The sequence below is a fragment of the Vigna unguiculata genome, chromosome 3 (genome assembly GCF_037176805.1).
Source record: "Vigna unguiculata cultivar grain cowpea cultivar isolate G323 ecotype 2 chromosome 3, ASM3717680v1, whole genome shotgun sequence".
Lineage (NCBI taxonomy): Eukaryota > Viridiplantae > Streptophyta > Magnoliopsida > Fabales > Fabaceae > Vigna > Vigna unguiculata.
Genome location: NC_140794.1, coordinates 22,111,358 through 22,138,968, shown reverse-complemented (window position 1 = coordinate 22,138,968; position 27,611 = coordinate 22,111,358). Strand labels below are relative to the sequence as shown.

Here is a 27,611-nt window from a genome sequence, read left to right as displayed (position 1 = left end):
GTTTCTTCCTTTCGTTTTTTAACCTTACTCCAGGTATTTTTGTATATGTTCTTTGTTGCAATGTTTATGGGTAATGGTAGAATGATATGAAAAGTTTTTTTTAGCATTGTTTATAAAGGTTTCAGAGGTTTTTTTTGTTGATTTTTTTTTGTTCATGATACGTACTCCAGTTTATATTTCTGTTCTTGCATATCCATTTTTTTTTACTGTTCATTGTTTCCGTTTTGCTTTTAAGTAGTTTGATATTTTTATTCTGTAGTTAATGGTTGCTATAGTTCTTTGTTGTTTTTATTTTGTTGTGTTTATTTGAATATTTTCTGTTGTTTGTTTTTCTTACAACAAATATTTTGATGTTTTATTTTTTTCCAATTTTTTGGTGTATTTTAGGAAGTGCAATGGCGAAGAAGCTGGATATGATTAAAGATATTGATGGTAAGAGGGAAACTCTAAAGCTAGCAGTTAGAGTTGTTGATCATTGGTATGTTCAATCCCGTGATTCTACTCTTCAGTTGGAGATGATTATGATGGATGAAAATGTAAGTATTTCATCAGTAAACCTTTTAATTTTTTGATGTCTTATATATTTTAATTTGTTATGTTGATTATTTATTGTAGGTGGACAAAATACATTGCATTGTTCGCATTAAGGAGTTTCATTTATGGGATAGCAAGTTGATTGAGGGAGAAACATATATCATGCACAATTTCAAGATACTGAAAAATGAAGGGCAGTACAGGGTATGTGAGCATCCTTACAAGTTACTGTTTATTGGTGCTACATCCATGAAGTCGCAAGCTCTTGCTAAACTTCCAATGAAGGCTTACACCTTTAAAAGTATAAAAGAGATTGTTAGTGGCAATTTTATTCCTGATTTGCTGATAGGTATGAGAAATATGATGACTGTTTTATTTTAAACAAATTTGTGTATGATAGTCATACTAACCCTATTTTATATATTGTGTCATTGAGATTTGATTGGTGTCGTTAAGAATGTGAGAATCAAGCCTTAGTTCAAAAATGTACACTCAAAAAATGTGGTGTTTACTTTGGTGGATCTGAGGTAAACTAATATAATTGTACTATAATATTCTGTGTATATTTTGATTTATTTGAACTGAAAATTTTTTTTTGTTGCAGTGGTGCTGCAATTTGTTGTACATTGTGGGATGATTATTGCAAGAAGTTTGTACAGAGGTTCAATGAGCTACCTAATTCGGAGAAGCTTGTGGTTATCATTACTCAAGCTAAAATCAAACCAGCTGCAGGTACATTTCTTTATGAAACATCTTTTTCCTTCACTATGATTTTTCTTTTTTGTAACATTGGTTTTCATATGTAGGTGAATGGCCAGTTAATGTTTCTAATACATGGAATGGTACAAAGTTGATCATGGAAAATGATTTTCCTCAAATAGTTGATTTTAAGAAACGAATGAAAGAGTAAGATATTCAAATACCCAAACAAAAACTTGAAAATATTAAACCATGTTAATTATTTGAACTTGTATTCGAATGATTTTTCATATAGTAAAAATAGTGTAGTTGATTTTGTATTTTTTATTTGATTTGCAAAATTGATCCTGATGAAGTGATATTGAGTCAATGTGTAAGTCAATTGACTCAGTCTTCCCAATATACTGATGCTGAACGTTTTGTATATAAATGTTTAGTAAAAAGTTTGTTTAAAATCCCATCAATGAAGAAGGTATGAAAGCAAGTTTTGAGGAATAACTTTATTTCATTTCTGTTGTTTAAAGGATTTTAACTTAAATTTTTTCTTTTGATATAGGAAGTTGTATGCGTGACTGTTGCAACGACTATTAAGTTTAACTTAGATAATGAGGGCTGGTATTATTTGGTTTGCAACAATTGCAACAAAAGGACTTATGAAGCAGTTTCTTTCAAGTGCACTTATTGTGATAAGGATAATGCACTGCTTGTTTTCAAGTTGGTATATTGTTATATTGTATTTTACATTATGTGATCTATCTTAGTTGTTAATTGTAATTTTTGTTTACTTTCTAGGTATAGGCTCCAAGTCCAGGTCTGTGATGATTCAAACAATTATGCTATTTTTGTTGTATGGGACCAAGAATGTAGCAACATCATTGGGTTGTCTACAGCTGATTTGCAGAAAAGAATGATTGAGGTCAACTTTTTTATATTTTGCATTGTTTATTTTGTATATGCTATTAGTGGTGTGAAAAAAAATGGTTTTTATATTATATTGTTGTCAATTACTGCTATGAAATGAAATTTGTTTTATATTATATTATTGTTAATTACAATAGGTTGGTGAAGATGACCCCCTTTGCTTTCCTGATGCATTGGATATAATGCTAGGCTGTACCTTTGCATTTAAAGTTCGAACCCAACCAAGAACTAAGTGTGCATTTGTCATTAAAGTTTCAAATGTTTCAGAAATAGTGACACATGTTAAAAGTCTTATCCCTCCACTTCAAGTAAATATTAATTTTGAAATGATTTATATATTTCTTCCTGTATGAATTACATGTAAATGTAAAATATTTTGATGTGTATTTGTATATGTAGATTGGTGATAGTACTGATAAATGCAGTATGGATTTGGTATCTGAGAGTTCCAGTGTTACGGTAAGTATATTAAGGTGCAGTTTTCAATTTTTTCTTAATCCGAATCATAGTTTTTAAGTAGATATTACCGAAATTTATCTGTGATTTTGTTCGTTTTGTAGATTTCAGAATTACATGGGAAAGCTATTTGTAATTTGGCTGCAGACACTGATACTGATATAGTATATTCGTATTCAATTTTCTTTATTCATAATGTAAATTATAGAGTATTTGACATGATAATTTTTCTATTCTTAATTTTGTAGATGAGTTTGAGTGCAACTGGTGATAATGATTCGGATTATGTTGTAATTGAAACTCCAAGAAAGAGGTTATTGCCATGTAGTGAAAATTGCAATGAATCTTCTCAGGACATGGATTCTGCTCAACTATCCAGCACTAAGATGAAGAAGCTTATCAAAAAGGAGAAAACGTAAATTGATTTACATGTTCTGATTTGTATATGTTTGATGAATATAATTTTATGTGCTTTAGAACAGTTATGGTTAAGCACTTTTTAGCTATATATGTTCTGTAAATTAGGTTAAAGTACATTGTGCTTGATTCTGTTATGTTTTGTTTGATGTTGGACTCATTCCCAAATATATGTATGGAAACATCTTCCAACAGTATATAGTAGACGATTGATAAAATTATAGGTACTAACATTCATTAAAGGGATATACATGGTTGATAATAAAGGAAATTAAATTAAGTAGGTATGTATACATACAGAATCATATATAGTCTTTCAAAAAGCAAATAAAAAAAGGCCTTAAACTATTATCAAACTTAACATATAAACATTTGTAGTACATTAAGTGATTAAAACATGAATTGTGCTTGAACGGTTTTTGTCAACTCCAAACATCAGTTTGTTTCCAGCTTCCAGTCCATTATCAACGCAAAATTGTTTCCACCCTCGAGTTATGTAGCATTCCATACGCGATCTGTTACTACATCTGATATTGCATTCCCATAAACCACCATTTTCATTGCTGAGGTTATACACTTTCTGATTCCTTACCAAGGCTACATCAACAAATTGTGCATCCAAGTACTGTAAATGAAATTGAGAATATGTCAAGTAATTTTATAAATTCATATAACAAAATAAGTTCAGAAGCAATGAAACTTACCAGTGATGATGAGCGAATATCGTTTTCAGTTAATGTTTTCTTTGTTGAAAAGTAAAATGGATTTTCATCATTGCTTTCCATTGTAGTACTACAACTATCAGTTGATTTGTTGATGTAAGTTATTTCATCACCAGCCAAATCAAATATCCTTACTAGGAATTTGTAATCTCCCATGTAAGTTAGCCTCATTACATGATCATTCTTGATTTCATAGTACTTAACAAACTCTGGAATTCCCTTTCTAATATAACGCATATGCAAGAATCCTCTTGCAATGGTAATTTCGTGGATGTTTCCTACTGAGTCAATCATCTCAAAGTTATCAGACGCAAATGTTGGTCCCCAAAACCGTGAAAATGCATCAGCAAGCATTATAAATTCCTGTAGCATAAATAACTCCTCTTTATGTTTAATATGAAATCATTGTAAACCAGTTACATATGAATAATATTGATGCGATAATGTTACATGTTGTATCGATAATTTGATATTGAAACAGTTGAAGAATCTGGGCAATGGGATTTGTGGTGGGACATCAGTCGGATTTTTCAGAGCAGGGTATTGTATTTTAGTCATGTCTATATCAAAAATCCTTAAGTCAAACACCCTGTTTCCTAAATATTTGACTGCAACATAATAGTTGTCTTTGAACTTGTAAAAACTTGCTATTTCATAACCTCCACAAAAGAAGTTTTTAGGCACTGAACTTTCACCTATGCGGACAACTAACTTATTTCCTCTTGGGTCCACTAAGTAGTTTAGATTGTGTCTAACTTCTTTTGACCAGTAAACAAAGAAATCATGGTCAAATTGAACGTATTCCTGCAATATGTATGAAGTAAAGGAATGAAACATTATGAACGTAGTACAACTGTCTGATGTAATTTTTGCAGATAATAAACCAAGAAAAAAACAATCTTTCCAAATGGGTTCGAGTATATTCCTTTTTCTATAGAAAATGCATATTATAATGGCCGCTCTGCAAAAAATCCCATATATATACACCTTTTGCATTTGCTTTCTGATATCAGTGGTTGAAAACAGATGATACATAATTTAAAGCAAAGAAATCAAAAATTTACCTTTGTTGGATTAAGAACTGAAACCCAGAATGGATGGCAGTACATCATGGCCTTCCGAGAAGATGAAGCCATTGAAAAAAAAATTGAAATGCAGTGCAGAATGATTAGACAATGGAAACCAAAGAACTCGAAGGACATGACATAAATATTAAACTTTAAAAAAAATTACCGTTTGAAATGACGGTTGGTAATGAAATGTCAGTGTAGTTAATACTCTGACCTTTTAATTATTTAGTTTAACTTTTAAAAACCAAGAAAAACTGAGCACTCATTGCATATACTAATTTCATTAAATTGACATGACAATATATGAAATAGATTTATGTAAAAAAAAATCCATTGTTTTCTTTATTTGGTGCCATTTTAATTGACTAATTCCAATAACTACAACATAAAACATGTAAGTTATGTGGTCTGCAATGAAGGGATGATACTTTGCAGAAGCAACAAAAAGAATGAAACTACTACAATGTCTATGAAAATAAAAAGTAATACTAGACAGCCTTGAGGTTTTTTTTTTTCCTTTGAAAATATAATTGTACATTTTACAATATGCATTTATTGTTCAGTTTCTTTGAATAAAATTTTTTAAAATTTATTCTGAGGTTAGTGTTGGATATTGAAAAACACAAGAATGGATGCTGATAAAAAAATATCCAAGATTTCTTGCGCCCAAGCAAGATTGAAGCGAAAAATGATATTGAAAGAAAACAGGATGAATAAGAAATGTGGTAAACAGTTTGATATATTTTCTAAAAGCCAACATGCTAGAACATTGTGTACTCCACTCTCTGATGTTACATATAATTTTTTGGCTGGAGAAGACTTAACAATTCTGGAAGAGTACAATGTCATAAAGATAGACATGTAGTTCCAGATAGTAATGCTTCTCATCGACAAAATCTATTGCTTAGGTTTCAGATGGTTTTTTCAGAGCAGGAAAAAGGCAATCAATGCTCATTGAATAAGAGTAGTACTTGTGAACAATCTTCCTTAACTGCATCTCATTTTCATATGGCTGAAGAAATAAGTCAAGTTAGTAGTAATGCAGATACTGCAGACAATGGCCAAGGTATTAATTAATTTATATACTAGTAAATTTTAATATTCATTAATTCTTACTATTTTATATTATGACAGTTGAACAGAGCGTTAAAATGCGAAAAAGTCAACAACATCGAAAGAAAAAAACATATACAACTTTGGACACTGACTATTCCATACAATTAGATGAAAGATAAGATATCTACTAATTACATCCTTTACTTTACTATATTATTGGTTTTTTATATATGTTTACTAAATAAACAATACACATTCACTTCTTATGCAGATATAGATGACCTAGTATACATGTGCCCCTATTGTAAAGCATACATGTGGTATGAAGAAAGGATAGACAAGCATAAACATTTTGCAATTCCAAAGTTTCATTTGTGTTGTGGAAATGGAAAAGTGCAGTTACCTCTATTGAAGGATGCTCCTACTGTTTTGAAGCAATTATTGTTTGACTCCAACAGTAGAGAAGGAAAAAATTTCCAACAACATATTCGTACATATAATATGATGTTTGCTTTTACATCACCAGGTGCCAAAGTTGATAACAGCTATAACAATGGTCATGGTCCAACCAACCTAAGGATCCAAGGGCAAGCTTGTCATAGAATAGGTAGTTTGCTCCCACCTGCAGGACAAATGCATAAGTTTGCTCAGTTATATATTTATGATACTGAAAATGAAACACACAACAAAATCCAATCGTTAATGTACGTCAAGCTAAAGTTTTTTTATATTACCAATTTGATATTTTGATGCTGTATTAATTAAGATTCTATTCATTTTCAGAAATGACAACAAAATTGATGTAGATATTGTAAAAAAATTGACAAAAATGTTAGATGAATACAATGTTCATGCAAAATCATTTTGAGTTGCTAGAGACCGTTACAGAGAACAACCTTTCCATGACCTTAAATTAAGGCTAATTGCTGATAGGAATAAGGATGGAAAGTTATATAATATACCTAGCGTTTCTGAAGTAGCAGCACTAGTAGTTGGTGACGTTGATAGTGCTTCCCCGAGAGATATCATAATGGAAAATAGAAGTGAAAAATTGGAAAGAATTAACGAAATTCATACGAGCTACCTAGGATTCCAATATCCTTTACTATTCCCATACGGAGAAGATGGTTATAGGCATGATGTTATTCATCGAGTCACAAGTACTTCAAAAAACATGAAAAGAAATCGCTTGACAATAAGGAAATGGTTTTGCTTTCGGATTCAGAGTAGAGAATTAGAAGCACAGACACTACTAAGATCTAGGCGATTGTTCCAACAATTTGTTGTTGATGGATATACTATGCTAGAGTCTGAAAGGTTATCATTCATAAGAAACAACCAATCGAAGCTTAGAGTGGACAAGTACGATAACCTGTTCCAATCAAAATCAACTACCCAAGAAGAAGGATCTACGAAAGGCAAAAGAGTTGTACTACCTTCTACTTTTGTTGGTGGGACACGATTTATGGAACAACTTTATTTTGATGGAATGGCAATTTGCAGTCATGTTGGTTTTCCATATTTGTTTGTTACTTTTACATGCAATCCGAAGTGGCCTTAAATACACAGAATTGTATCACAACAAAATTTAGCTGCATCTGATAGACCAGACTTAATTGCAAGGGTTTTTCGAATCAAATTTGATCATCTTCTAACAGATCTTACGAAGAATCATTTGTTGGGCATGGTCATTGGATGTATATCTTTTTATTCCTATTATTTGATTACCTAAAAATATTTTTGTTCGTTGATATACTAATCGAATGAATTTACAATGCAGACATGTATACTATTGAATTCCAAAAGCGTGGTCTACCTCATGCTCATCTGCTTCTTTTTTTGCACCAGAATGACAAATATCCAACCGCTGATGATATTGATAAAGTTATATCAGCTGAAATTTTGTGCCCAATAGAAAATCCAAAACTACATCAATGTGTGAAGAAATATATGATTCATGGTCCTTGTGGAGTAGTAAATAAATCCCTTCCTTGCATGAAGAATGGTAAATGCTCACGGTTTTTTCCTAAAAAATTTCAGAGTAGTACAACTATTTCAGAAGATGGATTTCCACAATATCGAAGAAGAGATAATGGAGTCTATGTGGTCAAGAATCATGTTTCTTTAGAAAATCGATCTATGGTTCCAATATACTGATGCTGAACGTTTTGTATATAAATGTTTAGTAAAAAGTTTGTTTAAAATCCCATCAATGAAGAAGGTATGAAAGCAAGTTTTGAGGAATAACTTTATTTCATTTCTGTTGTTTAAAGGATTTTAACTTAAATTTTTTCTTTTGATATAGGAAGTTGTATGCGTGACTGTTGCAACGACTGTTAATGTATGGATAATGTTGTATGGCTGTTTGGGTGTGAATGTGTGGCTGTTACAGGAAGAACAATGGCGAGATCTGTCGTTTTCGCCCAAGCGAGCCTGTCTCGCCTAGGCGAGACTCGCAGAAACAGGCCTAGGTTCACACTCGAGCTCTCGCTCAGGCGGAGAGCTCTCGTTTTGAGCGAGGTACTACCTCGCTTAGGCGAGAGGGGCTCGCCTAAGCGAGAACGCGTGAGGGTTTGAGGCATGTCGCTGCAGTTGTGGCCCAGGCGAGGGACCTCACCTTCGGGCGAGTGGTGGCCTCGCTCAAGCGAGGAAGGCTCGCCTAAGCGAGAAAGTGCAGAAGGCTACTGTTCCTGTTTGTCGAGCTCTCGCTTAGGCGAAAAGAGCTCGCCTAAGCGAGAGACCCGCCTGAGCGAGATCTTTCTGCTTGAGCGAGCAGTTGGGCGAGAATGAGTTATGTCCTGTTTATTTCTCTGCTCTTGGATGAATGTCACATGTTTAGTTGGATTACTGTATTAAAGCATGTTTTGAGTGATGTTGCATGTATGGAATGGTTCATGGGCTGAATATGATGAGTTTTGTATGATTTTGGCATGAAATATGAATGAAGGTTGGTTATAAGTGTTGGCATGAGTTTGGTATGCATGACAAGTACACTCTTTGTTGGTGAAACATGATTTGTATGTGGTTATGGCGTAATTCCATGATAGTTTTGTGGTGGTGCCTCATTGGTTAGGGCGTAATTCCATGAAGCTCTAGGTGAGACCTCATGGTGGTGCCTCAGTTGGTCGGGACGTAATTCCATGACCCCTGTTAGTGGGAGTTCATGGTGGTGTCCCATTTCTATAATTTAGTAAGGATTCAAGGTAAGGATTGCATCCTGACACTCTAAAGAGTCAGTTAGTCTCTCATAGAGCGTACTGACTCGAGTGGTGAGAGTAGCAGGAGGCCTGGAACCCATTAAGGGCTAACCTTGTGTGTGGAGGGTCAAACATTGGAACAATTAGCTCGGTAGAGCAGATTGGTAGAGTAGTAAAGACCACCACAAGTACAAGCATCTGCTGAATCCGACTAATTATATGTATCCAGACGAGTCGCGTTTGAGTCTTAGTGTATTGAGTGCAAGTTAGAACATGATTGGTTGACATTTGCATCGTGGACTGCGAAATTGTATGTAATTGTATGATAAACTGTTTTCGATTCTAGCTTACCCTTTTGTTTGTTGCATGTTCTGTTTGTGTGGTTTTCTCTTTTTGCAATGATCATCAATTTATTGATGTGAGCATATGGGAGAAATCCTTGTGGTCAACAGGGGAATGGTGACTCCGCTGTATAGCTCGCCTGGGCTGGATTTCGCTTATTTGGGCTTTCCTTTTAGGGCTATGGCTCATGTATTGACTTGTCTTTTAAATCTTAATTTGATTACTATTAAACTTTGTACCCTGTCTTGTATTGGCATCGTGGTAAGCCTCAGGATTCCATTTTAAGTACCTTGGGTATCTTTAAGGAGTGATTTCATACTCCTCATCTTGGCTCCTTATATTATTCTGTGTAATATTCCATTTACTATGTTATTATTTAAATCGGGTGTTACATTCATCAATTTTGTTCAATTGGATCTTTTTTTGCTAACACCGTTTAAATCATTAACGGCCATGAACATTGACTGCCATATGTCACTTCGTAGTTTTTTTTTTTAATGTCCACGTGTCAACCCAATAGCGTGCCATATGTCAAAGTCAATGTTATAAATTCAATTTGGTCCCTATATTTGTTATTTTTGTTCAATTTAGTCCCAATTTTGTTTAAAATTGACCAATTTTGTCTCTATCGAAGATGTGACCAAATTTAATTTTTATATCAAAGTTATAATGATGTGAATTTTAGTATATTATATAAAAATATTTAATAAAAATGTGAATTTTAATATAAAAATTAAATTTGGTTTCAATTTGGAGAGGGACCAAATTGGTTCATGTTAACAAAAATTGGGACTAAATTGAACAAAAATAACAAATATAGGGACCAAATTGAATATAAAACATTGACTTTGACATGTGGCACGTTGTTGGGTTGACACGTGGACATTTTTAAAAAATTCAAAAAAAAAATTCAAAAAAATTCAAAAAAATCAAAAAAATCAAAAAAACCACGAAGTGACACGTGGCAATCACTATTCATGGTCGTTAATGATTTAAACGGTGTTAGCAAAAAAGGACCCAATTGAACAAAATTGACAAAAATTCGGACCTATTTGAACACAACCAAAATTATGACTTATTTGACAAAATTTGACGAAAATTGAGATCAAAAAGGTATTTTAACCTATAATTTTTGTAATGTTAGAAGGTCCCGATTGACCCATGTTTTGGTGTGGCCTCCATCCTTGATTAAAATTTCCTTAATGGCCATGATTACTCATATAGCTAACTTCCTCCTAAGATGTTCTTTGTATGGCACATTGTCCAATAGAATGGATTTCCCCATATAATTCACAGCCTTGCCCTAGTTGATATTGAGCTAGAGACGCATTTTGGTTCTTGAGGAAGTTGAGAAAGTTTCTTCATGAGAGTTTCAAGTTATTGGGTCATGATTTTGTTTTGAGCTAGCAAGGCATCTTGGGATTGAAGCTCTAAGACACCTTTCTTTTGCAAATGGGTTCTCTCATTATAAGTGTCATTGTCACTAGCTGTCATGTTCTCTACTAACTCGTAGGCTTCCTCCGATGTCTTCCACTTGATATTTCCTCCAGCTGAAGCATCCAACATAAGCTTCTTAAGGTTCATTGTTAAACAAAATGGGGTTCATGTTGACCCCAAGAAAGTCAAGGCCATCCAAGAATGACCTACTCCTAAAAATATTGGAGAGTTAGGAGCTTCCATGGATTGACAAGTTTTTATAGGAGATTTGTTCCTAACTTCTCTACTTTGGCTTCACCCCTTAATGAGTTAGTCAAGAAATATATGTCATTTGATTAGGGTAAAAAATAAGAGTCTGCTTTTTAGCAACTCAAAGAAAAACTCATTAATGCACCCATTCTACCCTCACCAGACTTTTCAAAAACTTTTGAACTAGAATGTGATGCATCGGGTGTAGGTGTAGGTGTTGTGTTGTTGCAAAGAGGTCACTCAATTGCTTACTTCAATGAAAAACTTAATGGTTTCTCCCTCAATTATCCCACCTATAATAAAGATTTATATGTTGTAGGTGTTGGGAACAATATCTATTGTCCAAGGAGTTTGTCATTTATGGTAACCATGAGTCGCTTAAATACTTGAAGGGTCAACACAAGCTTAATAAGAGACATGCTAAATGGATGGAATTCTTGGAACAATTTTCTTATGTGATAAAAAACAAGAAAGGCAAAAGAAATGTGGTGGGTGATACTTTGTTTATAAGGCATACCTTTTTTTCAAAATTGGGAGCCAAAATTCTTTGATTTAATCACATTCCAAAAATATATGCTAAAGATTTTGAGTTTTCATCCACCTATGTTGAAGTCTTGAAAGAGATCAAGGGGATTTCTATGTGAATGATGGGTAATTTTTTAAAGAAGGAAAAATTTGTATTCCCCAAGGTTTACAAAGAAAGTTCCTATTTCAAGAAACACATGAAGGGGGATTAATGGGTCGCTTTAGGGTAGAAAAAACCTTAGGTCTAATAAAAGAAAACTTCTTTTGGCCCCATATGAGTAAAAATTTTCAAAGTCATAGATGTATCTCTTGTTTACAATCAAAATGTATAACAATACCTCATGGACTTTATATCCCCTTGCTTGTTGCTTTAGCCCCTTAGGAGGATATCAATATGAATTCTTTTCCTAGGACTCCTAATAACCCAAATGGGAGGTGATTCCATTTTTGTGGTGGTTGATCATTTTAGCAAATTGGCACATTTTATACCCTACCACAAAGTTGATGATGCTAGCAACATTGCTAGGTTGTTCTTTAGAGATGTAGTAAAGCTTCATGCTATACCACGCATCATAGTATCTAATAGAGTCAATGATGAGTTCATATTTATGCCCTAATTTAATGTTTAATTCTGGATTTTTTAAGAATTTTGTTCTTAAAAGATTGATTTAATTTGGATTTCTTATAATTGGGTTTATTGAGCATGAGATCCAAAAACATGTTAAAAATAGCGTTTTAGTTGCATAAATGTTCTTTAGATATTTTGAGGTGTGTTAATGCAGTTGCAACTAAGTTGAGCTCATAGAGGTGTGGAAATAAATTGATTAAAGTTTCATGACGCCTTAAAGATAAATCCGAGAATAGAAAATTATCAAAATCACAAAAATTCAAGCCAAGCATTACATGAAGAAGCAAGAAAAGCTTGAAAACCTGAAGAAGTTTGGCTAAGCTAAGAAGAGGGAACAAGCGACAAAAAATTGGACCTTGCGGTTTTCTCTATCTTTTTTAGGAAAGGGACTTTGAAAATTCATAAATATTTATGATAAAAGATAATTTAGGGAAAATATGTCTTTAGATATTTTATTTGATATTTTTAAATAATTATCTTATTTAATTATATCATAAAATATCAAAAGATAATAACTACCACATCTTCTTAAATATGGCAAGATCTTCTTAAATCTTTTTAGATCTCCACAACAAACAAATATTTCTTGAAGATATTGGATTATTTAAAAGATAATTGGAAAAGATTGCAAATGGCTCATTTGAAAAATTAATGCAAATATTAGTTGGTGACAATTTATCATATATCTTTAAGTAATTAATTTATTTAATTATATCATAAATTGTCAACTAACTATATTTGTCAAATATTTTTAAATTGGCTATATCTCTCCAAATATTTTTAGATATTCATAACAATTATAAAGATAAATGATATTTATGAGATATTTGAGAGATTTTAACAACAGAAAAGCCTAGTCCAAGTCATATATAAAGAGACCAAGGGGAAGCAGAAAAAACAAGCTCGGAACTTTGGAGTTTAGGATCCCTTTACAGAGGCCTAATTTCGTTCTCTCTCCATTCTTCTCCTATTTTTATTTTATTTTGATTTCATGGAGTGAAGTTTCAAGGGTTGGTTCCACTGTAATTTCATTATGGATTCTAAAGTTAGAATGCAATAATTGGTTTGTTCATGTGATTGTTGTTTTGATTTATAACTTTCTATGTCTTTTGTATCTGAATCAAGTAAAGTTAATGATTTTTAATTTTAGCAAGTTAGCACGGTGTTAAATCTACATAACATATCAATCACATGAATTCAAGGATTTCTAATTTTAATTGAAAATGTACTTTGATTAAATTTAGAAACTTTCATGTGATTAAATGGGTTTTTGCCAATGATTGAGGATACACTTTGATTAAAGCTGAAAACTTTAACAAGAATTAATCAAGAATGTAATTTGGTTAATTAACTTTTTACTTGATATTAGAGGTAAAAGAAAATATATGATTAGGCGTAGTAATACTTAATTGAGAATGTACTTTGGTTAAATTTACTATGATTAATCTACAAAGTTCTTACTTTTAATTGAGAATGTACTCTAGTTAATAGAGAGAACGCCAACAAATTAATTGAGCAATAATTTTTCGATAACCGATGATGGATCTATTTTGAAAAAGCAATGGAATCAATCTATTTTCTTTACCATTTTTTTTAATATATTTTTATCTTTATCTTCTTCTATTATTTTTCCCAATATTATTTAACTAACCCCTTTTGTATAATTTTTATAAGAACTAATTTGTCAAAAATCAATTTCGTGTTTGTTAGGAGGCGACTTAGGGTTGACTATACCCATACTAATCTCTTGACTACTTTCTTAACAGAAAAGTAGTAAAGCTTCATGGTATATCCCGCACCATAATACCTGATAGAATCACCCAAATTGATGGAAAGACAAAAGTTATCAATAAATTTATCTATACTATGCTAAGGGCAATTTTGAAAGGAAACCACAAATTTTGGGATGAATATTTTTCCCATATTGAATTTGCTTACAATAGAGTAGTTCATAGGATTACTAAGGTATCTCATTTTGAGTCTATTTATGTATTTAATCCTCTCACTAGGTGGATTAACTACCACTTCCCACATCTTTTGAATTTGTTCATAAAGAACGGGTAGCAAAATCTAATTTTATAAACAAAATGAATGAAAGGGTTAAAAGACAAATTGAGCAACAAATTTAGAGGTATGAAAATACAATAATAAGGGGAGGAGAGAAGTTATATTTGTAGAAGGGGATTAGGTTTGGCTTCATCTAAGCAAAGATAGGTTTTCTAAGAAAATAAAATCCAAACTTAGTCCCCGGGGAGATGGTCCCTTTAAAGTTCTTAAGAGAGTGAACCATAATGCTTATAGGCTAGAGCTGCCTAGGGAATATGAAGTTCATACCACCTTTAGTGTCACTAACTTAATTCCTTTTATAGGTGCAACTAATGATGAGGCAAACACTTCAGATTTGAGGTTAAATCCTCCTCAAGAAGGAGGGGATGATGAGATACATCTAGCCAAGGGGCAAACCACCAAAGTTATTCCTAGGAGGATACAAGAAGAATGGGCCTCCTTTGAGCATATCAGGCATAAGTTAAGGTTCATCTAGGCTAAGGAGGATGTGAAGACCTAACCTAGAACTCTGTAATTGTAAATATTAGGTTAGGATTTAATTTTGGGCTTTGTATTATGGTCTAGTAGTATAGGATTTTCTTTAGGCCATGTATTGGGCCTTGGAGGGTTTATGGGCCTTAGAAGTATTTTGGACCAAGAAGAGTTAGGTTGGACCTTGGAGTGGTGCTCATATCATCTAGGGTTTTAACCCTAATTTGCGCCAAACTTGGTGGACAAGCTTTTCCAAGTAGCAATTACAAGCATGGTGCATGTGAATTTCTTAGGTGGCAAGTAACACCTTGCACATGCTCTCTTTTTTGCTCCAATTACAACATTTTAGGCCATTTTCCCCTCCCTTTTTCTAGACAACCTAGCTCTCCTTTTCTCCTATAAATAGAGAGCTCTAGGTCTTGTAAACTCATTCATGAAATTAGTAGAGTTATGTTGTTGAAATGCATCCACATTACTCTATCTTTGTGAATTAACTTAGGCTAGAGCTCCCCTTAGTGGTTTCCTTGAGTGTTGGCATAACCTCACTTGAGAGCACCTTTCCCTCACCATAGTTGAACCATTTCCTCTCATTTCTCTCTTGCTTCCGTGCATCATCACTCCATGGAGTTCTCCCTCACTTGCTTATGGACTTCAAGCTTGAAGATGGACTCATCAAGAATAAACCACATTTACATATTTTATATCTTACCACTATTGTGCACCATATAATATTGATTAGAGACCATATAATATCACAAACATAGTGTACCAAATATTTCTTTATACCAATAAAATAATTTTCGTAATAATAATATCAAAATCATAATAGTTTTAGAATAAAAGTTAGAATCACAATTATGCAACAGATAATTGTGAAAGAAAAAAAAATCACAAAATTATTTAACTCCTCTTACTTGGATTGTTATTCCCATCCCGTTTTGACTCAACTCGACCTTCAACTGGACTAACTCAACTTAACATTCGACTAAGCTAACTCATCTTAACCTTTGGTCAATAATCTCTTTACAACCTTCAGTTGAGCTGACATTGTTCAACCTTCGAACCAAGTCAACTCAACCCAACCCTAAGTCCGTATCGACTTGGGTCGATCTTCGGGTCGAGTTGACTCAACTTGACCTTTGGCTTGAGCCGACTTATCTTGATCTTTAGTCTAGGCCGACTTAGTTGGACCTCCAGCTCTGACAAACTTAGTTTTTCAGCTTGGCTCAATTCTTCGGCCTGATTGACTTGGCTCGACCCTAAGCCAAAGTTGTTTGGACTCAATTTTCAACCTGAACCATCTCACCTCGATCTTCAACCCATGTTGTCTTGGGCCGATCTTTGACTCAGATTGAATATTTTGACTTTCTTTACTCTTTTGTCCCCATGGACTTTTCTTATATTACCCTTTTAGTTTTGTGGATTCTTTTGACTGTCACCCATGTGACCAAAGGCCAAACCCTATATTCATTACACATGATACACATATTCATACTAAAAAAAGATAAAATTGGTAAATATTACTTTATTATTTAAATTTAATTTTATCCACATTTTAATATTTTTGTAAACTTTAATTTTAAAAATTTTAAAATACATATTTTTAAAATGAAATTTTATCTTAAAAGAGAAATTCAATTATTTTATCAATAAAAAATGAAATGTAAGATATTTTAATTATTTTATCCAAACAAAATATTTAAAAAATAAAAAAATTTAATTACAAATAATTTTAATATTATATACTTCAATTTCTTTAAATTGTTGAAATTCCCGTCTAAACACAAAAGTTAACTTCGTTTCGTTTCACATGGTTTAACCTATATGTTTTATGTGAACAGACTGTGTTTTTCTTTTTCTTTAAAAACATAATTGAAGCATTTCATTTGTCAAAAGCTACTAAACATTCATAATTAATAGGAAAAAAATTCTTAACTCTTATAGTTAAAACAATTAATATATTTCAGGAATAAATAAATAATATTTTCTTAAGAATATTGGTATTGAGTTACCATATCACTTAATCTTTAAATAAGGTAGCGTGTTTTTCAATCTTAGATGATTATTTATCTATTTTATTTTTTATTTCATGTTTTTTCTTATTCTTTGTGTGGACCAAGAGTCACTTCTAACCATGACTTTGATTGCTTGATTTGGTTACTATTAGATCTTCACAAACTCAAGGATTTCTATCAAGTAAACTTTTACTACAACGTTTGATTCTTTCAAGTCACCAATTAAGCACTATTAACAAATTTCTTTCTTAAGTATGTGTAATCAGCACCGATAACATTTAGGAATTGCAGGTTATTGTATTCTCATCCAAACCTTCGACTTATTTGGATAATCTTAAGAAGAAACCATTTACTAATCGGTTCATGTCCTCATGAAAGTAGACAAGCGAGTCGATTGCATATTATATTGTTACCTTTTTTTTTTTATTAACTTTGAATTTAATGTGGATGTGATAAGTTAATAAGACGCCAAATTACACTTATATCAAGTTTAAATTTTTTTTTGGTCTGTGTTCTATTAAATTTTTTGTAGTTAATTTTTTGTAAACAAGATTATAAAATTTAATAATATAAAATATAGATAGATGTAATTGTAGATTAACTGACATTTTTTTATTACTTCGCTTTAAAATTATAAAATAATAGTTTTCCATTTTAAGTTCAAAAAACATCAAAACGAAAAATATATTTTTGTGATACATAAATATTTTTCAAGAATTATTAGATACATAAATATTTTTGTGAAAGTCACATAAATGAAATCACACATTCTAAAGATTAACAAGTTTTTAACCTATGCAAATGCACAAAATATATATATATATATATATATATATATATATATATATATATATATATATATATATATATATAAAAGAACGTTGAAAAAGACAAATTTAAAGAGACATAGGTTAAATCTATAATGACATACAAATATTTTCTTTTTACTATCTTTTATTCCTATAATATTTTGCGTTTGATAGGACCTAAATTGCTAATAAGAAAACCAAAAATAAGACAACTCCAAATTATTATTATTTTTAATTTAAAATCAAACAATTAAAATCTAAGGATAAAAACGAAAGAGAGAGCAGATGTACCATTGTCTATATGCGAAGGTATTCTTACGTGGCGGCTGCTAGCCAGCTTTCATCTTATCCACTACCAACATCTGGACCCCATTTCGCGAGCAACTTCCAACACCCATCAAATTTAATAAAATGTTTCAAGAATAATCTAACCACGGTAATTTTCACAAGCACATCCCATAAATTTAATAAACCCAAATCATCTAGAAAAATAAAATCTTCATTATATAAAAAGAAACTTCACATTTTATGCGCATCCATGCATCCCAATCTTCTTGGTTCCAACTTTTGTAATAACTTTTCTCTTTCTTCCTCAACCACACCAGACACACTTTCATGCTATCTACCTTTTCCACCTCTTCTAGCGATTACTTTCACCTTTTCCACTGCTATCTACTTCTTTAACTTTCTTCACCTCCACTATCCCTTAAAGCAATGCACAACTTATCACACAACTTATATTATCTGAATATTTTCTGTTTTATAACCCAAAATTACAACAGATTCGTTACAACACATTAACTGAAAACCGAAAGTGTTACAAAAAAAAAAAAACCTAGTCTAACATTGTAACATCGTTCGTGATTTGAGGAAACATTTTCTGGAGATTTTCGGAGGATTTAAAATTTAGTTTTGCTTCCTGTTGCTAATCTTAATAAAACTGCAACAACCTCTTTAAATATGCTTGTCCAAGATAAAATTTGCCATAGAAGGGCCACAATCGTTTGGAAAAGCTTGATAAACCTTGAAGGAAGAAATTACACTCATCGAAAAATGTACGCAAGTACTCACAAGATTTCCTCTACAACAATCGGCATTAATAAACTTTCAACTTCAAAATAGAAGTATAAATTTCAGGAATTTTAAAAACCGGTTTTGTGCTTCAAGAACCAAGAAATATATCGATCAACATGATTTTGCTCTAAATGATTAGGATTTATTTTCGAGAGGGAAATTTCGATCAAAATATTCGCCGAGAGCCTGAATCACCAACGTGCCAGCACTCTGCTCAATTAGCCACTACCCATTGCATATGCTGAAGGGCACGCATCAAAAAATTCAGAATTCGACAATAACCTAGATCAGAACCTACCCATTTCGAGCCCAACCTTGAAATTGTTAAAATATTTTATTAAACCATGCAGAATTATGAACAAACACTGTATGACAAAGCCTAAGAGCCAACTGGAGAAGCCATGACATTGGTGTGACTACACCAGGTGGTGCAAAGAAAGGAAACTAAAACACCAAGAGGACTTCCAAGAACATACTTCACACAATCATCTGGTGAAGAGAATTTGCAGCAGCTCTAAGATCATCATATCCAATGCTTACCTAACCAGAAAAAGAAAAAAAAAAGGATGGCAAGAGAGGGGGAAAGGAGAAAACGGGGCAGGGGACGGAGAAAAGAGTGCAAAACAAGGGGGAAATTTAGTTGTGATCAACCGAGACTAAAAAACCCTACTCCTAAAAAGGAGAAAAAACCCAGAATTTCTTTAGCACCTTTTAGGAACAAACTCTAATTTTTCAAAATCATAAGTCGTAACCATACCAAGTCAACTGGATAAATGTGTTCCACAAAATATTTTCTCAGAAAAAATTTAAAAGTTGTACCACTACTCAGCAACAAGCTCATATTTTTCAAAACCAGAATTGAAGTTGTAACACCAAATCAAAATCAAATCAAGCAAACTCAACACAAAAAAAAAAAAACTAAACACAATCATTAAGATGACACTGAAAGCCACTCAATTTACAAATAATTGTAAAATTAATAAAAAGAAAAAGCATCATCGTGCACAGGGCAACATAAAGAACTAAGTAAACACCACGGACAAGACTGACAATTAAATCGAAGATGCTACACAAAATGAACCACCCAATAGTTTCACGAAGAATTACCTGTTGAAATCATTTGCATTTCAGCATTTACTTAAGTAAAAACTGTAACTCAGCCAATTCTCAAACGCAACATGGTGAAACTCATTGCAGCAACATCCAGGTTCAGTTGACCTTTAATAGAAGCTTTACCTAACCATGACAATTTCTTGGGGGGGAAATAAAAAAGAAAGAAAACAAAAGGAAAATGGGGAAAAATGTAGGAAAATATAAGCCACCAGATGATGGTAAAAAAATTGAAAAACAATACGTAGAGTAAATGCATTCATATAAAATACTAAAGTTAACAAGCCTCCCATATTGCTCTCAACTTGCTAGAAGAAAAACAAGTATGCTCTAAACCATAGAGCATCAGAATCTGGCTGCATACCTTCATTTACACAAGAGAAAAATCAACCCAGCATAATTGTATCTCAAAGCTCCAACAGATTTCAATGAGAATAACCTGCATTTGTTTTGGATATAACATGCCCACCATACCACAAAACATGAGTAAACAAAACGGAGCCAAAGGTTGGCCACATCAAATAACGATGCTCGCAACTAAACAAGATCATACCACAAAAATTGGTCATACCAGCTACTGGAATATAAATATAACCGATGAGGAGACAAACTAAAAGATTTCAGTAGTTTCAATTTAACACATTATTGCGATCATTAGCCAAACAAGTTTTAGATGCACATAATCGGACACTGGTTTAAAAGGGTTTCTCCCTCTACACTATCTTCGAAGAACTAGTAACCAAAAATATTAAGACACCATCAAATTTTTAAAAAAATATCAAAGCCAGACATAGCAAAAATTACCTTTAATAAAAAGAATATTATACTTAAAATAACATTCCAACATACATCAATCAAGCAGTATGCACTGTTGATCATGACTATAACAGGAAACTTCTTGAAACCTTAAACCACACCAACAGCTGTGGGATTCTACACCTGATCTTTTCCAATCAGACCTGCAAAAAAGAAATAAACAACCGAAGATGTTCATAAGCCAACAGAGAATAATCTGGGGACCAATCAAATAGTGGAGGCATCATCCTAAGAATCGCAACCCTCCCAAGAAACTGTAAATTCCTCGGAAAGATCTTGCTCAGTAAATCTTCAACATAGAAAGTCATGATCCTTGCAATTATACTATAGTGACAAGTAACAATAGCAGTCTTGGTTGGGTGGCACCGCTTCCTGATCAGCTTTGTAAGTAGTGAGCTTCAATTATCCTTGCTCCTTAGATACTTCTCATTCAAGACCAAATAACAGAAATCTGTACCAATAGCTATATTGTTAGCACTATCAGAAAGCCAGGTAGAATTTGGATTATCATTTGGAACCAATAACCCTGCAACACAGAAAGTACTGAGTATTAAAAAACAGGCAATGACAATGTATAATCACTTCTTTTCCTGTATGTAAGGTCATTAGTCATTACCAATCCATGTTTGCTTAATATTTTACATTTCCCACTTCTTCCACGCATATCCATCCTGCATCAAAAGAGTTCTCAGATTTTTAACCCTAACTGAACGAAATTAACAACTTTTGACAACAAGACTTCCTGTACCTGGGTTATCATCAGCTTCATTTGACCCTTCTAACCTGTAGTTACCATTCACTGATGTCAGCATCCCAGTATCATTAAGCATGATTGAGTCCTTGACATCTCCAGAAAGTTTTGAGTTTTCTTCACAGGTAGCATCGTCTCCATCATTCAAATTATGCTTAACTTCCGCAGATCCAGAATCAGACTGTGATTTCTCCTTTGAATCATAATCCTCGAAATTTCCTTGGAAGGACCCACTCCCATCAAATTGTTCTGATTTTGATTTAGGTGGGGTTTTCTTTTGATGATCTGATTTTTCATCTCTATTTGCATATTTATCACTGGAGTGATGCTTGACTTCAGGGAACTTTGAACTGGACTGTTTCAGTTCAAAATTTCTCTCATCCAAATTAATATGGGGTGAAGTGCCTCTTTTGTCCAGCTCACCTTCTAATGATATTGACCTTGAACGCCTTCTATCTCGATGTTTTGATTTCTTATCTCTACTTTCACCAGATTTATCTTTAGAGCGATGCTTCCCTTCAACAGATTTTGACCTGCCCCTTCTAGAATCCCGTTGTTTTGACTTTTCTTTTTTGCTTTCATCCACCCTGACATCAGACTGATCCCTATTTTCTGTAGATCTTGACCTAGAGTGCCTTTTATCATTATGCCTTGATCTTCTATATCTGTTTTGATCCAATCTCTCAGGTGAATCATGCTTATCATCCACAGATTTAGACCTTGAGCGTTTTTTGTATCTGGATCTACTTTCATCCACTTTTCTTGGCGATGACCGGCTCCTTCTGTGAGGCTTTTCATCCACAGACACTGACCTGGATCGCCTTCTCTCTTTATGTTTAGATTTTCCATGCAAGATTTCTTCATTTTTGCTATAGTGAAGCCTATTATCGTCTGATGATCTTGACCTTGAGCGCCTTCTGTTTCTTAATTTCTTTTCATCAGTCTTTGGAGAAGACCTACCTCTGTGACGGCTTGGAGAGCCTGAATCAGCACGTGACTGTTTCCTTGCTCTATGAGGTGAAGTTTCTCTATGACGTTTTGGAGAAACAGATGATTTACGTGTATGAGGACTAACACTCCTACTTTTGTTCCTTCTAGAAGCAGATAAACGATAATCAAGTGATCTATCCAAATCTCGTTTTCTGTATCTATCACTATGTTCCCTAATATCTCTATAGCGCCTTTCCCTTTCATAGCTCGAGTAATGATGGGACCTCAATGGTGACCGAGAACGATGATCCCTAGAATGACGAACAGGTGAATAAGAGCGAGATCTCCTCCTTCTCCGGTAATTGATAGGAGATCTTGATTTTGAACGAGATCTTCCACGAGGTGGAGAGGGAGATCTGCCAAAGGAAATTAAATCTTAGATTAGACAGAAAACTTTGTAAAGAGCATAATGTGACAACGACATGCATAAATTAAAAAATATAAATAACAAGACTTTTCACCACAATTTAATTAAATTTAAAAATGAATCCATTATCAATGACAATGATAGACTTGAAAATTGCCCGGCCGTCAACAACATATTTCTAAATGCAATTAGTTTTTCTTCTGCCCAATTTTTACTTTATATTTAGCATCTACATGCACATACATAACCCTACCATATCCAGCAAGCAATAAAGAAACCTCATTTGGATCAAATATCAAGGACAGCTTATTGGTAGGAGGGTATCTTGTCAATAATCAAATCAAAAGCTCAACAACGTATATCAGTTGAAATTCATATCCAACTGCACATAACTTCTCTAATGAAAAAACTCCCTTTCACAAAAAGGGATGTGGTTCATAAAATTCTTATTTAGCTCAATAATTGGATGTAGGGAAACTAAATTCTTATTTAGTTCAATAATTGGATGTGGTTCATAAAAAGAACTATGCCTTATTTGTCAAAAACCTTATGTTCAATCAAGGTCTGATTAACTAAAACGTGTATTGTGTAGCTAAAAAAGTACTCATATAGACTATAGATATTTCAAGTGTGTTCTAACAATGACATAATACTAGATATATACTATTGGACCAGCACAGGACCATCATGGGGGTCCTACAGGAGCGGCATTTGGCGGGTTCCAATTAGGATAGTTGATAAATGACACATCAGTTGCAAGTTGTTGCAAATGTTTTCTAAAAATACTATATCTTCCATAATCCTGGACATAATAACATATACAGAAACAATTGTCCCAGTTTTGCCAAAATTTTACACCATTAATTCAAACTAAATGAGTTCATGATTCCTACTTCCAATATATATAGGAAATACTAGTACTTCCCTGAATAAAAATAAATCAAAGAACTCAAAGAAATAAAAGTTTTGAAATACGATCAAGACAAAAAGCATATGTTATCCTCAAAATAATTCACTGAAGTAAACAAACCTGGATTTTTGCTTCGCCTCTTTTGCTTCACTTTCAAGTCCATCAGGATTCAATTTCTTACTTATTTCTGCGGCTCGGGCTGCAGCTAGCTCTGTGGCAGATTTCATGGTTGCAGCTCGATTAGCAGCCTGCTGGGCAGTCATGGTTTGTTGCATCAACAATGCTTGCTGGAATTGCATCTGTTGCATTGCAACAGCTTGCTGCATCATCAGAGGAAGAGATGATGAAGCAAGTGAAGAATTCACAGCCGATGGCTTTTGTGGAAGTGATTTCGCCATTTCAACATTCAAAGGGCGGCCCCCAACATCTATATTGTTTAACGCCAGAGCAGCAGTTGCCTCTTCAGGCTTTGAGTATTCTATATAAGCAAAATGCTTTGAATCAGTGATCGTACATTCAACAACAGTGCCACAGAATGCAAAGAGTTGCTTTAGCTGTTCCACAGTGAGAAGAGGGCTAAGATTGCTAACTTGAAGGGTTTTCTTCAATGCATCATCTTTACTAGACTTTTCAGGAGAACCTGATTGTGGTAACAAATACAATTATAAGAAAAAACTAGGAAATAGTAAAAACACAATTGGGAAAAAATATCACAGTTGAAATGAAAAAAATCAAGGAGACATCTTTCATCTAGTGAAATGAAAAAATACAACCAACAGAAAACAAAATTGGCATGTCAACAGCATACCAGAAGAATCTTTCGCAGACTGAGCTTGCACCTGAGCTGCATGCGCTTGAAGGGCTTGGGCAGCAACTATTGCCTGAGCTGCAGCCATTGCAGCAGCAGAAGGTGCCATAGGAGCTTGGCTAAGTGTTCCCATTGAGGTTGTCGCAGCTAAGGCAGTCATAAGCAAATTATGAGGTGGGTGATTCAACTTACAATCTACTTTTGCACAACGCCCATTAAGGTAATCTCGACAAACTTCCCCAAGTGAGGCCCCAATGCCAGGCAAAATAGCACCCCCAGAAGCTCCAGCAACAACCCCTGGAATCATTCCCAACAATCCAGGGAATGCCCCTGAAACTGACCCAGAGTAATTTGGCATGTTGGGCATAGTTTGATTAACCAGGTTTGGAAATGTAGATGCAGGAGCTAAACCCAGCAGCCCTCCGCTACCATTACCTAACCACAAAAATCAAAGCATTGAAAATTGACCACAATGAGGATCACTAAACCAAGAAGCATATGCGCAGCAACAATGTTATCTTCAAGTTTTGTTTAAATAAAAAAAAAATGTAATATTGTACACAGAGCATAACACAATTTCAACAGTGGAAGAGAAGCTTAGCAACAGGTTCAATATTTCTCTCTTTCCTTTCTGTGACTACCCAAAACTCCACCTACGCATAAACAGTCCGAAGCCAAGGCAAAGTAAGAGGGTTGCATTAAGCCTTTGCCAGACAAAGTAAAACCCATTAATATACTGAACATGAATTACTCAAACAACACCCATTTAACTGATCAAATGATATAATAATGTGATCCATGTAGCAAACTTCCACTGGGGGAATAAGACTTTTGTTGTTTGTTTATTAGTACCCATTATACCAGACAAACCAATACAACACGTGATATAAAAACCATTCAAGTGGAATTGCTAACCAAACAATAGAACAACTCAAAAGAACCACATCAGAGCAACATATACATTATATTGAAAAAGGGAAAGTAGTACCTGCTGCACTGAAAAACACAGGAAAGGGACTCCCCATGATAGGCCTCCCGTTACACTCAACACTGACCATATAATTCCCTCGCTTGGGCACCACATATGTCACAGTGTAAGTTCCATCGCCCATATCCTTCACCATTCCTTCTTGCTCAGACCCTCCAACACCCAACCCAGGCGTCACCCTCACCTTGATTTGCGCACCCCCGTTGGAAACCTTCCTCTCATCGCCGTCCTTAGCAACCACCACAAACGATGACGGAGCGCACGCCGTTCCCCCGGCGATCCCGGTCCCCGCGGCAGTGCACTTGGAGGGATCGACGGGTCCAATTGGCTTATGAGCCAGGTCCTCGTACTCCTCCGACTCGCTGTCCGATTGAACGACACCCCCAACCTTCTCGCGATTCTTCTCCAAACCCTTGAACGTGGCCTCGAACGCCGCCTTCGCCGCCGCGGCCTTCTCCGCCTCGCTCTTCAGCTTCGCCTCCTCCGCTTGCTTCATCCAAATCGGTTTCGCCGCGCTCGAACCCCGATCCCCCATCAAACCTACCTTAAACACCAATCGCCAATAAATAATACCAAAACCTAATTTTGGGGAAGGGGATTTTCGGTAAATTTATTTTAATTCGGAAAAATACGAAATATCGAACACGACACGAGGAAACCCTAGAGTAAAAAATAAAAATATGAATAATGATAATGTGTGGAATTTGAAAGATTGAACAAAGAGAAAAAGAAAAGGCGTGGAAATGAATGGAAATTATTGTCAGGGTTTGACGGAAGATGGAGGGTAAATTGGGAAAAGAGATAAAATGGGAGAAGGTGTACCTTTTTCTGTTCGTTGTGACGGCTAGGTTTGGTATTGGAGCTTCGGGGGCTAAGTCTGAGCGAAGAAGATTGAGTTAGTCACAGGCTGACATATATATAAGCGAACATGCTACAAATAAATAATATAACTATGATAAAAAAAATTATATCATCCAACTTTAAAAAAAAACATTAATATTACAATTTTCATTGTTTTTGTAATAACAATCATTTCACAAATCATCATGTTAATAAAAAAATTGGTTGGCTCTGTATTCAGTGTTACTTATGCATACTAAGGGGGTATGCATTATTTTTAACATATTATTAGAAGATTTTTTAATAAAATATTTGTAACGTTTCGTTAAGACTTTTAAATTTAAATAATATACAAAAGTATTGTTATTTAATTTAGGTTAGTGAGATTTTGTTTTAGAAATAAACAAAATATAATTGTATTACAACTTTCCATAAGTACTATTACATTTAAAACATAGATAAGGTGACTTACTAAATTCTGTCATAATTTATTTTCTCTTATATTGTTTCTTTTTTAATTCCTTAAATAACACTGTAAATATTGTTTGCAATCATAACACATCTTATTATAGACAATGATACTTTAATCCACTTTTTTTAACCCACTTTTAATCTATTACTTCAATTAACATTAGATCATCACATCACATTATTAAAAAGAATCAAAATAGATGATTAAAGTACTGAGTTAAAAATAGGTCAAAAAAGATGGATTAAAATATCATTTTCCTTTTATTATTCATATCAGAACTCGGTGTTTGAGAAGCTAAACTTTAATCATAATTTGTATGTTAAAGTGGAAATTCGGGTACAAATCACATTCCGTTTTGAATCATTAAAATATAAATAAATGTAATAATTTTAACAAAAAAGTAATATTTTTGAACTAAGATATTGAATATTAAAAAATGTATTTAGAAAATGAAGAAAAGTTAGAAACAAATAAATTTGGTATTTAGAATGAAAAAATACAAATATAATTAAAATATTTATTAACCAATAAAAATAATTTTATATTTCTCAAATTAATCAAAAAATCGACTAAATAATAAGTTAATTTTTTTTGTATTATGTAATTTTGTATTTCATAAATTAATAAAAATTTATTAAATAATTAAGTTAATTTTTTTTATTCTGCAATTATATTTATATATGGAAATGTGGATAAAATTTGTGTTTAATAAATATGATGGAAGATATTAAAATATTAATTTATATATTTTGGAAAAACTTATAAATATAAAAAAAACATTAATAATGATTTTTTTTATAATTTTATCTTTAATTTGAATTAACAATCTTAATAATGATTTTAATATAATTAAATACAAAAATAAATTGA

At 33.3% G+C, this 27,611-nt stretch overlaps 2 protein-coding genes across 5 annotated transcripts; one reads left to right on the top strand and one right to left on the bottom strand.

Annotated features, from left to right (window-relative positions):
• The first annotated feature begins 395 nt into the window (after positions 1-395).
• On the top strand, positions 396-3,029 carry LOC114175155 (uncharacterized). Its single transcript, XM_085670296.1, has 9 exons — positions 396-536; positions 616-764; positions 1,139-1,266; positions 1,341-1,440; positions 2,026-2,149; positions 2,292-2,462; positions 2,554-2,613; positions 2,715-2,774; positions 2,859-3,029. The coding sequence occupies exons 1-9, from the start codon at positions 396-398 to the stop codon at positions 3,027-3,029; spliced, it is 1,104 nt and encodes a 367-aa protein (XP_085526422.1).
• Positions 3,030-19,004: 15,975 nt separating this feature from the next.
• Positions 19,005-26,371, bottom strand: LOC114177999 (RNA recognition motif (RRM)-containing protein). 4 transcript variants are annotated; one of them, XM_028063656.2, is made up of 10 exons: positions 26,252-26,371; positions 25,430-25,969; positions 24,442-24,876; positions 23,754-24,273; positions 21,364-22,712; positions 21,232-21,286; positions 20,604-21,141; positions 20,164-20,238; positions 19,797-19,941; positions 19,005-19,229 (listed from the first exon to the last, which is right to left on the bottom strand). In XM_028063656.2, the coding sequence occupies exons 2-6, from the start codon at positions 25,962-25,964 to the stop codon at positions 21,246-21,248; spliced, it is 2,880 nt and encodes a 959-aa protein (XP_027919457.2). In that variant the 5' UTR covers positions 25,965-25,969; positions 26,252-26,371; the 3' UTR covers positions 19,005-19,229; positions 19,797-19,941; positions 20,164-20,238; positions 20,604-21,141; positions 21,232-21,245. The 4 variants fall into 4 exon arrangements, with proteins under 4 accessions (XP_027919457.2, XP_027919455.2, XP_085526890.1 ...); XM_028063654.2 differs by having other exon boundaries at positions 20,649-21,141; XM_085670764.1 differs by having other exon boundaries at positions 20,164-21,141.
• Positions 26,372-27,611: the final 1,240 nt, after the last annotated feature.